Source organism: Mchenga conophoros, linkage group LG23 (genome assembly GCF_057382185.1).
Source record: "Mchenga conophoros isolate Kocher_MC1m ecotype Shallow Benthic linkage group LG23, M_conophoros_male_GT1.1, whole genome shotgun sequence".
NCBI lineage: Eukaryota > Metazoa > Chordata > Actinopteri > Cichliformes > Cichlidae > Mchenga > Mchenga conophoros.
Window position 1 is genome coordinate 25,468,265 of NC_140547.1, and position 18,338 is coordinate 25,486,602.

Sequence of the window (18,338 nt, forward strand, 5' to 3'; positions counted from 1 at the left end):
GCACTGTGCTCGCAGCACCAGCAGCAGCGTCACAGCTGTTGACTCTAAACTGAATTGTCACTGTTTGGGAACGATGCCCGCTTCCTGTTTCATGAGACGGCGGCTTCACAGCTCCACTGACAATTAGTGGCCGCTTCTGACCAAAACACCTCACTTGAGCTGCACAGACTCACATAATTGAGCCAAAATGTTGCGGCTTCCAAATTTGGCATTCCTTACTCCAAATTTCCAGCTTTTCTGGCTTAAATTGAAGGTTTTCCTGGTCAGGTTTGAGTTGGGTTTGCTTGAAACTGCTTACAAACAATGAATCAGAAACTATTTCTTTCTTCTTTACAGTGCAGCTTTCCGTCTCCAGTAAAAGCGCTGTATTGGGTTGTGTGTTCAAATTGCTGAGGAAATTATCCTTAAATGCTACATCGTGCTCCACGTGAAGCCCTGTGCGGCTAGTATAACAGGAGGAGTTGAATCCTAATATCTGTGTGCTTCAACCAGAGTCTCTAAGTTAAGAGCAGGGCAGGAAACGTAATTTTTGCATCCACTGACCACAGAGCCTGACCGATTCCAAAATACACACTTTGACTTTCAGCAGCTGAATATGACTTTGAGAATAAGGAGAAGCTGCAGATATTGATCAGTTTGCTGTCTGCAAATGAGGGAAAATTAAAGGACAAAACCGAAAGCTCCTTAAACTTAAGCACAGTTTCTGAAATGCATAAATCAAGTAAAATACATAAATGAAAACTGCTTTCATGGTTGGAAAACAGGACTTGTCTCCCATTTAATCTGACTAACTTCTTTATGTTTATTGTTGTCAACAGTAAATTCTAATGTGGATTAAATATTTTTAAATTCAGATAAAAAATGCAGATAAGGAGGCTGAGGAATTTAAGCCCTGAGTGATATCTGCAGGCAAAACCTGGGGTAAAAAGGAGCATAAAAGAGAATAAGCGAGCTTTAAAAAAACAAATATGACCAGGAGTGTTATTGGAAGCCATGGCAACAGAAATGAATCAAGTGCAAGTACAATGAACCACAGTTTAAATCAAAAACTGTTTTAAACATACGAGGGGAAAAAAAACCCCAAACTTGCTTCATAACAACATTGATTGTTAACCTGTCGTTCACCTGTTGTTGTTACGAGTCGCTGAATTTTAATGCTCTTCCTAAAGTCAGGAATTAGTCAGGATCGGTCCACACTGAAGCACAAGGCCTGAGTTTTACTACTAAAACATCTAATATCCATTTAAAAGGTCCTTAAATATCAGTGAGGTGGAAATGTAGTTAAATTACTGCAAAAACATGCTGGTGTGGAAATGGCTTCACAGTTTTATGGTAATTTTGCGTTACCATATCAAACTGGAAAACAAAGGGGGGGGTGTGAAGGAAAAGTCAAAAACACACGAGGTACTTTAAATTATATACAAAAGCCTTTCAATAAAAAGAATGTAAGGCATGATAAAGTCTGCCTTGAGTGATTAACAGTCTATAATACATCACCAGGACTCTAAATAATCCAACATGTATCTTAACTGAAGATCTAGAAGAAGCAACCGTGTGTTTTAACATCTGTATCTGTTTTCTCTTTGCTGTGGAGGCGCGCCGGACTCTATAATTTCATATGTGAGGCTGAGAAAACAAGACAGTTATTGTAGGAGCAGGAGGAAAGAAGGATTTGAGGAAGGTGAGAAAGGTTTTTCTCTCTTTACGTCTCTCCTCTGTAAATCATTGACCGTTGTGCTCATAAACAGCGGTGTGCGGCACTTTGTGTCATGGACCTGAGGAATTCAGGGGCTACGTGGTAAGTAGGCGAGGCTAGAAAGAGGCAGCATTTACACTCTTCAGCAGCAAAGTGATGGAGAATATTTAGCTTCTTGGTCACCGTATTCAACCTGATATTCTTGGTGATATCTAAAGACTCGATATTCAGTTGTTTCCAGTGTTTTTGCTTGGTTAGTGACCGAGCTATTGTAGCAACTAAAATGACTGAATAGTGTCTTTATTTCTACAATTTTTTTTATGGTTTTGTTTACATTTATCAGAAAATTTTACAGATAAAAATAATATGATGTCATTTACTGAGGCTTTTAGTCATTTCCATATGAAAATGAGTGTTGCCTGCTTGCCTGTTACTTCTTTTAAAACAAATTTTCTATGTTTCAGTAAAATTCCGGGTGAATTTTGGGTGAATAATATATTTCAGTATGCTTTTATCATTTAACACCAACATTTTAGTTAAGTAGCACAGGCCTACAGACTGGTCTGCAACCATTTGGCAACCACCAGTCATGAGGGAAAAATTAGTATTCCTTGACCTGTTGTGATTGAAGGTTGAGGGCAGCAACAGGGAAAAATGACTTCTAAAGCCACAAAAACACAGGCCTACAGACCAGTCAGTAGCCCCCTGGCAACCACCTGTTGCTATGGAAAAATATGTATTCTGCAAACCGTTGGCACAAACCTCCTCCTGCTTGCTTTGGTTGCTAGCATATTGGTGCAGTCATAGTTTGCATGGAAGTGGCAGACTTGTCTACAAACACTGTCCAGCTGATCTCAGAGCTGTAGTGAAAATGTGAAAAGTGTGCTGCAGACCAAAAATGTAGAAGCTTCACCTTCAAAGTAAAAGCTGTTCCTCAGCACTGCAGCCGACAAGTTTCAAAAGGAGCAACTTTTACTTTCAGAGGAAACGGTCTCCATTCCTGGTTTGTGTCACACTTTTTAAAGTTTTACTACCATTCGACAAGTAGTTAGCTCATATTTGCTGGCATTCTTTACTAGCTGTTTCACTCAGTGAGAGTCAGGAATCACAGTCAGCCAGTCAGAATGCACATCAAATATGGCATATGGAATAGGGAGGGCTAGAATGGGCAATAATGGCATTCACCCTGCTGGTAACCCAGTTGTTGCTTGAATGGTGTCTCTGCAACAAACCTATATATCTCATAATATATCCTGGAATTCCCACCAGTGAAGTCATCAGATTCACCGTTACGTGTATGCTTCTGTTTCAAACTAAATCTGATTAGAAAAGGTGAAATATCTCAAATACTTATTTCAAACACTCAGAGTATTTAAATTATTTAAATATCTGAAATATGTTCTCATTTTGACAGTTTTCAATGTCCGTAATGTAAAACTGTCTGTCTTAGTGTCTGTTTGTGAAGCAGACTTTAAATAACTATTAATGGCTAGATGTTCACCGGACATCTTCTCCTGATTCTCTGGTCTTTGTTGCATAATTAGTTCATTTATTTTGTTGTTTTTTAGACTGTGGACAAAGTTGCATTTATTTATTTTAATAGAGTAACTTGTGTCTAAGGAGCTTGAAAAGAAAAGCTTCTTGAAGATGTTTCACCTCTCATCAGAGCTTCTTCAGTTCTAAGAGCAATTCATGGAGAGTCACGGATTTTTTTTAGCCCTATTGGGAGTGTCCTTACGAGGGCTGTGGACCCCCTATGGATCCTCTGCCTAATCACACGAGCCAAGGTGTGAAAACGGGCGTGGGTCACCATCAGCCAAAGTTTCGGGTGAACACATTGTGAGACCTTGCCCCACCCTATCATGTGACTTACTAAGATCAAATGACCCAAGATGTAAGCGGGCGTTAAGGTGTCTGGGAAGGTATCACAAAACTCGATTATAGATGGCAGACAGTTGGTGTCTTAAAGCCCCGCCCTCTTTTCAAAGATGATCATTCACAGTGGACATAGAGGACTGAAATTAGCCATCTATCTTTCACAACCCTCATAGGGACACTCTCAATAGGGCTTAAAAATCTGGGACCCTCCACCAGTTGCTCTTAGGACTGAAGAAGCTTCTAGGATGAGAGGTGAAACGTCTTCAAGAAACTTAAAGGAGTCCAGATGCTTTTCTTTCCAAGCTCCTTAGACTACAATGACCTGGATCACTGAGAACCTTCGCAGACAGTAACTTGTGTCAGCGGAGTCATTTTATCTATAACATTACGGGTGCTTCACAAGTTTTTGTACAAGAAAATGTGACAGTAACCATTCTCTCAGGATGTGTAAATCGGTGTTACACACATACTCTGTAGAGGTAGGGGGGAAAAAATTGATACAGCATAGTACCGCAATATTCTACATTGTAATATTGTATCAGTACAGGGACACCAAATATTGATATTTTATTAAATGAATTCTGGGAATACTACAAACAAGAGGGCTCATCCCACCTGATAGGAAGCAACCTTTCTGCAAACAGTTGCAGTCTGACTTGGACTGACTGCAATCACTCTGACAGATTGCGCTGAAGGCTTGCAAGTAGTTGCTGTCTAATTTATGCAATGCAAATGCGAAGAGACTGCCAAGATGTTGTCTTTAGTCTGAATGAGTTTTTGTTAATAAGAAACTCAACAAGACTCCATTCAGCTAGCTGACGGCTGGTTGCATTTTAGTTATATTTCTATAGAACAGGAAGGTGGCTGAGTGCAAATGTGATAGTTAAATGTGAATTTCTGTCTATGTAGACAGCAACACATGTTATATTTGATGATTTGATGATCCCCGATAATTATTGTATTATCAGAAATAGATTGCATGCAATTGCCAGCTTGACCCCATTTACTCCCAGACTGTTATCAGTTTGATATCGGTCTGATAACAGACTGATAGGAGACTGACTCTGTCTTATGGCAACATTTATGGCAGGTTTTTAGTGAACGTGTTGTTCTGCTTGACAATCTCTTTTTGCATCAAAAAAATAACTGAAGGGAGATAACGTTATCTTATTGGATAAAGCGGATATGGACAAAGTTTAACTTCGAGGATGTAATTTGCAGTTGAAGAAAGGTGATAAATCACAACATCTGTTATTGTAAAAACTCAGCATGTCGCAGAATGCTAAAAATTTCAATAACATAGTATCAGGAGTGAAATATTGTGATAGTATTATATTATCAGGTGAGACACTTGACAATATAATACTAGTCCCACCTCTAGTCATTGCACTTCAAACATAAACTTGACCTTCATTAAGTCAGTGAAGACCTTTAGACATGAACCAGTGAAGAACAGAACATCATCATCATCATCCTCCCCTGATGTGGTAGAAAGTCATCCTGGTGCATATCAGACCCAGCAATACCCACGTACAAAAACTGGCTTCTTGGGAGATTTAACCACCATTGCCACCTCAGCACTTGTGACCTTACTCATGAGATGGTAGGCTGGAAAGTGGCTTGAACCACATCAAAGGTGACGACCCCACTAGAGTTTATATAAGCCTGGCACTCCCCACCAGCTTTTAAAACTCAAGAAGCCTTTCAGATAAGAGGTGAAACATCTTCATGAACCTAAAAGAAATTGGGTGCCTTTGACTCGAGCACTTTCCATTCAACATGTTCTCACTCCCGAGGAGTAATATTTTACGCTAGGTGACAAATCGCCAACATGTTACGCTTCCAGGCACCCAGCACGTTCCTAAAGGACGAGATCAGAAAAATTAGGAAATATGAGAATTGTTTGGAATCAGTCAACACATGTACGTTCATTTTTCTCAAATCGCTTTGGAAAACACTATTTCACGTCATTAAAGCGCTGGTTATGGTTAGGAATAAGGTTATGGTTAGGGTTGGAATACATGGCTGGAACGTCAGTTGAATTCAATTATATTCATTAAACACCACATCATAACAACAGTTGCCTCAAGGCGCCTCATATTGTAAGGTAATGGCCCTACAATCAAACAGAGAAAACTTTCTTTGCTTCAGGTTTCTGTCAAGCTGAAGGCATTGGACTCAAATGGAAACTGTTTAGTACTGACAAAATTAAAACTCAAATTTAAAAAAAAAAAAAAAAAAAAAAAAAAAAAAATATATATATATATATATATATATATATATATATATATATATATATATATATATATATATATATATATATATATATATATATATATATATATATATAAATAAATAAATAATATTTATTTTTTCTTGAAAGGAGCATATATGGAAGGACTGATGAAAAGTTGAAATTCTCATAGCCATTAGCAGCCACTGAAGAAAATACCTCTACCTTTAGCTCCTCACATGTGAGGAATTGCTGCTTGTTTCTGGCTTGTATCACTGCAAACTGAATACCTTTGGCTTTGTGGAAACATCTCTTGGGCACTGGGAACTTGTGATGGTGCTATTTTTCGACACAGACTACATTATTAATCATGTAATGAAAATAATCATTATCTACAGCCGCAGTTTGTCCTCTTTACGTAAGGAGCAAAAGCCTGCATAACAAAACCATGTACGTACAGTAGATCCTCCTGCGCCTTCTGTCAGTTGCGCACAGTTTCCACAGGGTTGTCCCTGATCTGGGTCTGTAATTAGGCCCTCTGTGGCCTGGCTGCTTCCTCCCTCTTCAGCTGCTGGTCTCTGGGCTGTGTCCCAGCCTGGACCGGCCGAGAGCAGCATCCCGCAAAGACATCACGAGCCTGCAAGCAACATGAGAGCAGGGGCACAAAACTCGGCAGCGGCAGAAGCAGTAGAGTTTATTGGCATGTGAACACATTGGGTGCAGTTTGCGACTGCTGACTCCTGCAGTTCATAAGCCCATTTAGAGCAGCATGGAGTAAGCATGCAAGGCATCAAGCTGGACCTGAAATGGCTCTAAATTGAGGAGCTTTCATCAAGAAAAAGAGTTTATGGTTCAGTATCAGCTTTTGTCAGGTGTGAGCTTGACTAATTCACTCCAAAACACTGAAACAAAAGTTGACTGATAGAGAATTCACGGGTCCGCTAGGGTTTTAAGCGACCTCTGACAATCGAAGGTATAAAATACATGAACTGGCAAACTCATCTACCGAGACATGCACTTTAATGCATCGGCTTTGCAGGCAGACTTGGAAAGATGTCTAATATTTGCTTGCAGCTGTGTTTGTGCATCTGCGAGCGAATGTACTCCCTATCATTGGACTCTGCTGATGGTGGAGAGAACAAAGTTGCTCTCTGAGGATTTTGGAGAGCCATACAGATATTTATACTTGAAAACATAAAAAAGAAAATCTGGCAAAATCTGATAAGATACTTCACTGTGCTTTAAAACTATTGAACATACAAGTTGTTAACTGAAAGGGGGGAAAAAAGTCCAGTCGATGAGTGTAAACATCCGAAAATATACAGAAAAGAGAGATTAAATTCCATCAACATAAATACTGCGTGTTTATTCAGGAGCCATATGCATGCATTCATGCGTCTTCCGGAAAGTCTTGATGGAAAGTTTGCATGAGCTCTTATGAGGAATCCAATTGAGTTTCCCAGCTGACAAATCAGTGTGAGTGTTCAGCTTTGTGTTAACTTTTAACATCAGCCTAAGGGGAGGCGTGACGACAGTGAGCGGTCACTGAGGACGTGCAGAGGTAAAAGGTAAATGAAGTGAAGGTGTGGATAATGTCAGAGCAGACAAGACCCTGGGATTTATGTAAAGCTGTACGATGCATTTATTTATTTTTTTTACCAGTAGGTTTTGGGCAAGATACTAGCCCCGAGGTGCTCTCCGATGCATTCATCTGACTGTGAATGTGTGTGAATGTTAGATAGAAAGCACTTAGGTAGAAAAGGCATATGAATGGGTGAATGAGGCATGTAGTATAAAGTGCTGTGAGTGCTCAAGCAGAATGGAAACACGCTTTCTGAGAACCAGTCCATTTATCATCTATTTGTTTCATTTCTATGTTGTTCTGTGCTTTTATTTCAACATATCAGCGGGAGAACCAAAATAAGGGTCAGAAGCTTTTGTGAAACGTTTTGACTGACATTCACAATCGGCACGACTGCTGAAAGGCTCAGATGACGCTTTACTTGTTGACTTCTCGCTATGTCATCATATTGGGCCTAACACTTGAGAAGTTGTTATTGCCCTTAAAGGTAACACGATGTCCTCATTACTCCGGCCTCTGTGTGTGCCACTCTGTGTGTGAGGAGATGCACTTAGAGCGAGATTGAGAGCATCCATCCATCCATTTTCTTCCGCTTATCCAGGGCCGGGTCGCAGGGGCAGCAGCCTAAGCAGAGAAGCCCAGACCTCCCTCTCCCCAGCCGCCACCTCCTCCAGCTTATCCGGGCCAGCCGAAACATGTAATCTCTCCAGCGTGTCCTGGGTCTGCCCGGGGCCTCATCCCAGAAAACCTTGCCCAGGAGGCACCCAGGGGGCATCCTTGTCAGATGCCTGAACCACCTCAACTGGCTCTTTTCGATGTAGAGGAGCAGCGGCTCTACTCTGAGCCCTTCCCGAATGGCCAAACTTCTCACCCTATCTCTAAGGGAGAGGCCAGCCGCTGCACCAATCAGTCTGTCGATCTCCCGCTCCCTTCTCCCATATCTCGCGAACAAGACCGCGAGATACTTAAACTCCTCCACTTGGGGCAGGAACTCATCCCCGACCCGGAGTGGGCACTCCACCCTTTTCCTTTACTGCAGATTTATTATTTATTTATTTAACAAAGTTATGCACATAAACACCTCAGTGAGGATTATACGTTAGTAATTTAGCTCGGGTGTCAGTAGACAAAGACAAGGACATTGTATTATTACCTGAAAAGATTCTATAAATGCATCCTTGTTATCAGCATGAGGGGAAACTGTAGAATGACTATGAAGGTCCAAATTTAGACCTGGAAAATTGAAAAAATAGAAAAATACGTAGACTTTAAGTAATTTCTTTGTGTGGACAGTAGTGCTTTAAGCAGATTTCAACAGTTGATATTAGTGTTTTAAGGGAGCCGGAGGGGAAAAAGGAGAGTCTGAAAGACTTTAGAAGAGCTCAGGCCAATTCGTTGTTACTTGTTTTGTTAGACGCCCAATTAGCAGAAATACCAGTGAATCACCTGACTTAGACGTCATTCTGTGCAGATCTTGAGATTGTAGTTGCAGCTTTTTAGATTTTATTTTCTTTCTTTCTTTTTCTTTTTTTTGCTGATTAGTCAGGACTCATTCATCAATTTAAATGTGCCTTTTGTTTCCAGAGGATGTGAGTGTGAGTGTTCAGGGTTCAAACATACGATTTCTGGGATTCGGGGCAGGAAGTTGAGGTCACGATGAGAGAAAACGAGGTCGAGAGGAATGAGGTGAGCGTAAACATGAGGTTGGGGAGGATGAGGGAGAGTGAGTGTGAGACTCTGAGGCACCATACCCCTCCTCTTAAAAAACAGCAGCAGCGACTTGTCTAAAATCAGAGCTGTTTACCTGCTAATAATAGAGAAACACCAGCACGCTGCCAACTCTTCCACCCGTCCTCTCATCGCCTTCCCCACACATGATGCTTTACTGTAGGGCAGCCATGGGGGAGGGGCTCAGGAGGCATGGCCTCCAGGTGAGCGTTCCTTCTCCTCGTGGACTTTGCTCTATCACAATAGCAGGGAGGAGCTTTCCCGAGCTTAGCTCTACAAAATGGTCAAGAGGTTATTGACCTGCTGTAATCTCCTTTTTTATTCCTCGTCTGCTGTTTTCTTTTCTTGCCAACAACAGAAGATAACAATCCTGCGGTTGCTGTGTTCACACCTCGGGAGTCACATTCGTGCCGTTCCTCAAATACAGAAGTATGGAAGCTAATTTGTACACACCAGAAATAAATCAATAACCCCCCCCCCCCAAAAAAAAAAACAAACAAAAAAAACAAACAAACAACTGCATTGACTTTGACTGAAAGCAATCAGTTATCATTAAGATAAGGTAAAAGGCACAGACCAAAAGACGGGTAAAAAAAGAAACTTTTTTTTAAAACACTCAATAAAATAAACAAAAGGACACAAAAGAGAACAAAGGAGGTGGAAAAGTGAAAGTTGGGACTGTTTTTAAACTGAGAACTTTTCAGGATTGGAAACAACAGGGGAACTAGAAACGGGTAATGGAAACTATTGGACATCGATTTAAAAAAAACATAGAAAGACGAGGCAGAGGAAGGAACAGACAGGGGACACTGAGGGAACTAAACGCATCAGAAATAAATTCAACTAAACAGGTTAATAAACCGAGAATTTAAACCTGAAAAAATATGTGAGTTTATGGGGACTGACTATTAGAGCTTCCAGTAGATATTAAAGGAACTGCAGATTTCAGTAGTTCTTCTTTTTTTCATAGAGGTTGCTGTTTGTGTTGTCCATCCATCCATCTTCATCCGCTTTATCTGAGGCCGGGTCGCGGGGGCAGCAGCCTAAGCTTGTGTTGTTTCTTTCCAATTTTCTTTTTTGACATACAAATGATCTGATATGAAATTGTCAACATCCATAGTTTATAACTCAGAATTTTAATAATATAATTTTCATTTAACATGACAGACTAAAACCATTTTTTGTAGCAGGCTGTAAAGATGTTTTTTTTTTTTTCTGGTGTGAAGTTGAGCATTTTAACATGAGTCTATGGAGACTGATTCAATGTTTGGAGTCAGCTTCAGGTGGCCATTACAGGAATTGCAGCTTTTGACAGTTCAGTGTAAGTTTTACTTGTTTAAACGCTGGAGGCTTCTGCTTGATGAATAAAAATGAACACTTTAACTGACAAGTGGCATCAGTACTGAATGTTTTAGTAAAGTTAGCAGCAATTTATTGCTTTATCACCAATCCAACAGGACTGTTAGTCTCTGTCTCTAATGATGTATAATATTATATAAAATGAAAATGTGCTGAGTCTCTATATTACAAGTAACTGGTGTGATAAGGACTCAAATCTCTGGTTGCATCAGGAAGGGCAGCTGAAAGAATCGTATATAAAAATGGTAAATATAGTTACATTTTTACTAACAACAAGTAAAATGTATATGAAGCAATGAAGCCACATTAAGTAAGGCTTTTAGCATCAATATTTTAGCATTTTATACACATCAGTTCTCGCAGTGTGCCATTAACACTTAGTGGTGGAGGCTGAAACTAAGCCTCTTTATGTTGACGCATTGTTCTGTTAAAATCGAATTAAAATTCATCTGCTTTTTGTGACACCTTCCATGGAGCAAAGAGGAGGGATTTAAACTAGTTTTAACATTTGATTTTGGCGCTTCGGGGCCTCCGGATCCAACAAATTGATTTCAGCATTTCACATCAATTAATATGAAGTGAGTTGGTTTGCAGCTTGAGAGGAGGAGGAAGAGGAGAAGGGAGGGAGAAGGTGAATAAAAAAGCAAGAGAATAAGGTCTGCTTTCTCCTGCTTTCTCTCCCCTCAGCACATTGGTTTCTCTGTGCCCAAAGCAGAAATAAGCCTCGCCAGAGTGTACATTTATTTTTACGATATTTAAACAAACAAATAACGAAAATAAATCAATGTGAAACCTCGAAACCTGACCAAAGTGTGTTTAGGAGCCCCTCTGCTCTGACAGCGAGCGGGGAGACCACCAATTTCTCCTGGTCAATATTTGAGGAGCTAATTTGGAGAGTTTGTCCTCCATTTGAGAGAAAAAGAAGGATTTATTGAATGGTGAGTGTTTTTCTATGTGCCAGCCGTGCGTTCGCATAATGTCACAGGAGTTTACCTGAAGCCTTATCTGTCAGACAGAGTGTGTGTGTTTGTGTGTGTGTTTCTGTTGTTACTGCTCGCCGCTCTACCTGCAGTCAGCTGGGCCAATAATGTAGCTTTGATTAGAGGCTTATCGCAACCCCGACACACCCTCAATCACACCTCAGACATGTGACTCCACACAGCAGGGCCATAAAGCAAATATGCCCCAAAGGCAGGGGCTGCAAGTCACTTCTATTGATTTATCAGCTTTAATTAATGGAAGGGGCAGGGTGAAAACTAACACCTGAAATTTGCAAAATCTCATCAGAGTCTAAAAATAAAGACACGTAACTGTGACTTGCCCTTCCAAGTTTGTTGTTGAGTAGGCTTAAAAGGTTTTAAGGTGGGAAAACTGAGTGTACTCCTGTAAAAGTAATTTAAAGCATATTTAAGATTTACTGAAATAATAAATGGAGAATTAAAACTAATGACAAAATTTAAACTTCTTGGGGATCTTATGTTATATTAAGGAAAGCTAGTGGCAGGCAACAGGAAAATCAAAATAGAAATATAAAAATACCTGAGAAATGACTCAGATGTTCACTTTTTATTACTTTAAGCAGTCAGGAATTTAAAAAAAAACATATAAAATCATCCCCCTGACACATAAAACCACTTCCAGTTTAAGAATTTCAGACTTTATGATCCATAAAACGCTGTTTAGTTGATTTTTAATTTAGTTATTTGGAATAAAAATTCCAAGTGAGGCACCTGACATGCTAGCTATACATGCAGAAAAACTGCATGTATTCAATGCCAGTTACTTAGCACCCTGTCACAAAAACACATTATTTGTTCCCTTTTCCTTAGTTGAATTTCTGAAAAATGTCAAAGATAACACAATTTGACAGACATAAAATGCTATTTTTGCACCAACAAGGTGATTCCCAACGAGGTATTAGCTGAAAACTTGTCATATCTCAGCGTGGTGTGCACCAAAATTGAAGCAGGGAATTAGTCTGTAAACTGCATTTGTTTCTCAGTAAGAATAATTCTACATTTTCAAGCTAGTTATTGAGTACTAGCATTTCTCAGAATATAGCTGATATTTAACTTTAGATCAGAGGAATATTTCAAAGAGTCTACATACTCTAAGTGAAGTGGCAGCATATCTTACTGATGAAGAAATGGGGAAATCTAGTATTGGATAAAGAGACTCTGTCAGAGAAACACTCTGATGGGTTCTCCATAAATTGAAGGCTTTACCTTAGTTTTAGTTATAACATTCACAACCTGGTGTCCAAGGTATGCGAGACATTGCTTAAAATCTCCAGCTTTACCTCATGAGACCCTAACCCTCTGCTTGATAATCAACCAGCTCATATTCCAAGCTCAGCCTTAAGGTAAACTCAGGCTGAGCAAAAAGAAAGTTTCTGTTTATTGGTTATGGTCCTTCATCAGTTAATACTAGACAGGACACTGTGGAGTTTGAAGCATCATTTGTGTACCTAGGGTCTGGAAACTGGGAAACTGTAGATATTTAAATATTTAGCTTCATGAGTTACGCAGACTGGAAACAAAACTGTTGATGGGATCGAACTACAGTGGCTTGCAAAAGTATTCGGCCCCCTTGAACTTTCCCACATTTTGTCACATTACAGCCACAAACATGAATCAATTTTATTGGAATTCCATGTGAAAGACCAACACAAAGTGGTGTACACTTGAGAAGTGGAACGAAAATCATACATGATTCCAAACATTTTTTTTCAAATAAATAACTGCAAAGTGGGGTGTGCGTAATTATTCAGCCCCTTTTGGTCTGAGTGCAGTCAGTTGCCCATAGACATTGCCTGATTAGTTTTAGTATTTAGTATTTATTTATTTATTGTCATTGTCAAGAACAATGAAATTGCGTTTGGGGCTTCCATACAACCCAAAAAAAAAGAAGAAAATAATAAATACCCCTTAAAACCCAAGTGTACATATTTAACCCAGTGTGACTCCAATGCAATAAGACAATCCTTAGCAATAATGTTCGTAGAAATTCAGACAAAGACCTGAGAAACATGACAAAATACAACAATGCAACCCATTCAATATTATTGTACTGTGAGATATGATATCAGATATGATAGTTATCTATTTAAGAAAGGGGGGGGGGGGCAGGAGGGGGAAGAGAATAAAGATATGATGCACCAATGCAGACCAGTTCATTGCTATTAAGAAGTTGGATATGGTTATTGTCCGTGAGAGGGGGGCAGAGAGTTCAGGAGCCTCACAGCCTGTGGATACAGGCTGTTGGCCAGTCTGGATGTTCTGGCCTGTATAGACCTGTACCTTCTCCCTGAGGGCAGCAGATGGAAAAGGTGGCGCGCAGGGTGATGTTGGTCCCGCAGGATACTGTGCACCCTCCTCAGACAGCGAGTGGGGAAGATATTACTGATCTCTGGCAGACTTGTTCCAATAATTCTGCCAGCTTCTTTCATCACCCGCTGGAGTGCTTGCTGATGATTAGTGCCAATGACTAAATAGAGTGCACCTGTGTGTAATCTAATGTCAGTACAAATACAGCTGCTCTGTGACGGCCTCAGAGGTTGTCTAAGAGAATATTGGGAGCAACAACACCATGAAGTCCAAAGAACACACCAGACAGGTCAGGGATAAAGTTATTAAGATATTTAAAGCAGGCTTATGCTACAAAAAGATTTCCCAAGCCTTGAACATCCCACGGAGCACTGTTCAAGCGATCATTCAGAAATGGAAGGAGTATGGCACAACTGTAAACCTACCAAGACAAGGCCGTCCACCTAAACTCACAGGCCGAACAAGGAGAGCGCTGATCAGAAATGCAGCCAAGAGGCCCATGGTGACTCTGGACGAGCTGCAGAGATCTACAGCTCAGGTGGGGGAATCTGTCCATAGGACAACTATTAGTCGTGCACTGCACAAAGTTGGCCTTTATGGAAGAGTGGCAAGAAGAAAGCCATTGTTAACAGAAAACCATAAGAAGTCCCGTTTGCAGTTTGCCACAAGCCATGTGGGCGACACAGCAAACATTAAAAAGAAGGTGCTCTGGTCAGATGAGACCAAAATGGAACTTTTTGGCCAAAATGCAAAACGCTATGTGTGGCAGAAAACTAACACTGCACATCACTCTGAACACACCATCCCCACTGTCATATATGGTGGTGGCAGCATCATGCTCTGAGGGTGCTTCTCTTCAGCGGGGACAGGGAAGCTGGTCAGAGTTGATGGGAAGATGGATGGAGCCAAATACAGGGCAATCTTGGAAGAAAACCTCTTGGAGTCTGCAAAAGACTTGAGACTGGGGCGGAGGTTCACCTTCCAGCAGGACAACGACCCTAAACATAAAGCCAGGGCAACAATGGAATGGTTTAAAAGAAAACATATCCATTTGTTAGAATGGCCCAGATGATATCCGACCTTAACTTGACATGTGAAAGCAGCTTCTGCTAAAAATATTCTCAGAGATAAATAGGATAGCTAGACAGAGTATATTTCTCAAACAGTGGTTCGTCCTCACTGACTTTCTGCTACATTCAGAATTTAATTTAAAGCTCGAAGCACTGAATCATCAGGTCCCATCTTAGTATGTTAAAGACTTACTAGTACTATATCACCCCAACAGAGCACTTCGCTCTCAGACTGCTGGCTTATTTGTGGTTAGAGTAAGTTTGAATGAATTTGAGTGAGTAGAATGGGAGGGAATGCCAGGGCGCTGTACTATGTAACAGACACCCTTTGTACTGTGATGATCCTGTGTCACATTTAGCCATCTTTTAATCAGTGTAACTGGGAGCATCTGGAGCATTTAGGTCTCTCGATCTATCCACCATAGTGTTGGTTTAGTCCTAGTGTTTTTAATTTTGCTTCTCTTGGTTAATAATTGGTACACTTTGTCTCTCTCTCCTGTTATTTGTCATGGCTCATGAGTTGCATTATGACAAATTTGGGGGCTTGTCCAGGATTCTTACATGGGAGTTTTTAAGGTTCAAACATCCCATTTTGGTAAATCTTCCATCAGTTATGGCCCTAGTCTTTTTTTTTTTCTATAGTTTGTTTTGTTCTTGCTCCCTCTTTGTGCTTCTTTTTCCTTTTCCACGTAACCAGTAACAGTAGATGGCTGCCTCCTTTTTTTTTAATCTCTGAGTGCATATTGCACTTTTTAAAACTACATTGCATCTAAAAGAGCAGCATCTTTTTGTTTTCTTTTTTTCATGCATGGAGGTTAATTCCTGTTTTAATATATCCATTATCACACCTTTCAGAGTTTGCATAAAGCCTTGTTGAAAGGGTCAAGGGTTTATAACACATTTAGGAAAATCTGGAGCTTGAACAATTTTTACCTCTGACAACACTGGAGAAATAATAAGACATATGAAACTTTTAAGTGCTTTGAATCTTTGCCAGTTTTTCACGCAGGTTTTGCCTCGTTCTGTTTCTCTCCATCAGGCTCTTCCTCTGCTCTGTTCTGAACAACAGGAAGCTCTGGGCTTCGATGGCGATCTTCAGGAGCTATACGCCGCCATCGTCACTCACGGAAGTGCACGAAAGCGCAAACTGTCGGAGCAGCACTCTGCTGAGGAGGTCGAACACGCCAACAAGGAGCCAGAACTCGTCTTAAACGCTTCAGGTGAACATTACAGCTTCACAACTGCGCTGAAGTTTAATGGTCAAATTTAAAGATTTAGTCAGGTTTATGTGAGCATTTAATATTTCCTCTTTATCTTCATCAAAGAAATTGCATTGTGATAGTTTTGGTTGTATATTTTTGATTTTGAATGCATACATCTGCACACTTTGCAGATGACAGTTTGCATATTGAGGCTGATATCCATTACAAAAATCTAAAAAGTAAATAAATGTGTTGAATCCAAGAGAAGAACTGCCCTACTGCATGAGGAGATCAGAAGTGGTAGAGAGGACTGTAAGAGAGTGGAAAGCCGTGTGATAGGAGTGACTGATGGGTTGAAGGTGGGTGTGGGTTTAGATCAAGGATCGACTCTGAGCCCCTTCTGTTTGCAGTAGTGATGGACAAGCTGATAGATGAGGTCAGGCAGCAGTCTGCATGGACTATGATGTTTGCAGATGACACCGTGATCTGTAATGACAGTAAGGAGCAAATGAAGGAGAGCCTGGATAGGTGGAGGTATGCACTGGAGAGAAAATGAATAAAAGTTGGTAGAAGCAAGATATGTGTGTGAATGAGAGGCAGACAGGTGTTACAGTGAAGGTAGATGAGCTTAAGTATCTGGGGTCAACCAGATACTTAAAAGCGTGTCAGGGGTGATTTGTAACAGAAAGATGGCGGCAAGAATGAAAGGGGAAGTTTACAACATGCAAACGTAAAGGACAGGGCAACTAACTACTGTTCATATAAATAAATGTTCATAAATACAGAAGCAAAATAAATCAGAACACCAGTTTACATTTTCAGTTTCCTATTATGTGCTAAAACATCTGTCACAGCCTTCAGTTTGAACAGAAGTTAGTTTATAACAATGTGAAGCAGTGAGACATGGTTTCTAATAGATATTGGAGATAAAGGTTATTCAATGTAATAAATACATATGCCAGGTACAGAAGTTAAACCCCTGTATATGGGAGTCAGCTCAGGTCATAACAACCAGCTGCATTTGTTTTTAAAAACTCTCCTGTGTAAAAACAACAAACTGTATATAAAAGATGGACATAGCCACCCATAAGTTATCCAGTGGTTTTGCATTTTCAACTTTAGTGGAAAAAAAAAGAAGAATAAAATCCCTTCAAATCATTTTTTGTTTTTTGTGTTTTTTCTCCCAATCAGCTGATCTGTGTTGATGAGTTGATACATCATGAAAATGGGAGCAAATGATGTGTTTTTGTCACAGGCTGCTAGTAACAAAGTGTCTGAGGATGCAATTTAAAATGGTTTCTTCACTGAGTTGTCTGTTTAGTGCACTTTAGTTGCTTAAGATGATTCATAGGTCATAGTGTTAAATAGCTTAAGATACAAAATCATTCCTCTGAAAATCATCAGCTATAAGGACTCAACTGAAAATTGGTGAAAAGGGGGCCAGTGTCTTAAGAAAACCTTTGCCGGCAGAGCGACTGGTCAAAAGCACTTTTAAAAATTACAAATTGCAAGCCTGGCTGCTTGGAAGCAAAATATAAAGAAATGAGGAGTGGATCAAGACTTTTGCACAGCACTGTAACTTTGGAATGAAAACAATCAGTTTAAGCATCAGCAGTACAAACACACTCCAGTGGTCCAGTTTAGTGACTCCAGTTAGCTGTGATGAAGCCTTTAGGCAGCAAACCAGCTGCTGTCAATCAAAGAGGAAACGATGCTAAGTTTTAGCCTCAGCAAAATCCAAATGTGTGAGGTATGAGATCCATCTAATATCAAGGGTTAAACTATCTTTAGAGACTATGAAATTCTTTGCATCAGGCTGTAGACATGTTTATATCTGCTATAAAGAGTTGGACATTCGAAGATAGGAGTCTGTGGGCATACAGCCACGAGTGGACACTAGCAGGTGTTAGTGTCCACTCCTGCAGCAGGTCTTTTTTTTGTTTTCTTTTTTCTTTTTTGAAATCTCTAGAAATTGCTGATCGGTTGTAGTAGCAGCAAGTTTAATCCTGATTTACTGATGGCAGATTTGACATGTTGGTGCTTCTCTGAGTCGTTATTTAGTTTAATAAACATCTTCATCCTCGTCCTTCAGCCGGCGGATCTGTCAGCAGTGAATCGGCTGATGGGAATGAAAAACAGACCAACAACGGGGAGCCGGAAACACGTGGAGCCAAGATGGTCAACAGACCCAAAATGCAGCAGGTACAACAGAAGACTTTTTTTTTTTTTTTTTTTTTTAAGATTTGACCAATTAGGGTTATTTG

At 40.2% G+C, this 18,338-nt stretch overlaps 1 protein-coding gene across 5 annotated transcripts in view; it reads left to right on the plus strand.

The window, feature by feature from the left end:
- Positions 1-18,338, plus strand: part of nhej1 (nonhomologous end-joining factor 1) — a 31,442-nt gene that overhangs the window by 10,725 nt on the left and 2,379 nt on the right. For 4 of the 5 annotated variants that reach the window (XM_085264709.1, XM_085264707.1, XM_085264711.1 and 1 more), the window contains exons 7-8: positions 15,912-16,092; positions 18,167-18,276. In XM_085264709.1, the coding sequence (XP_085120835.1) occupies positions 15,912-16,092; positions 18,167-18,276 (291 nt within the window). Of the gene's footprint in view, positions 1-15,911; positions 16,093-16,484; positions 16,609-18,166; positions 18,277-18,338 lie in introns of all 5 variants that reach the window. The other variant, XR_014890713.1, reaches the window with a different exon arrangement.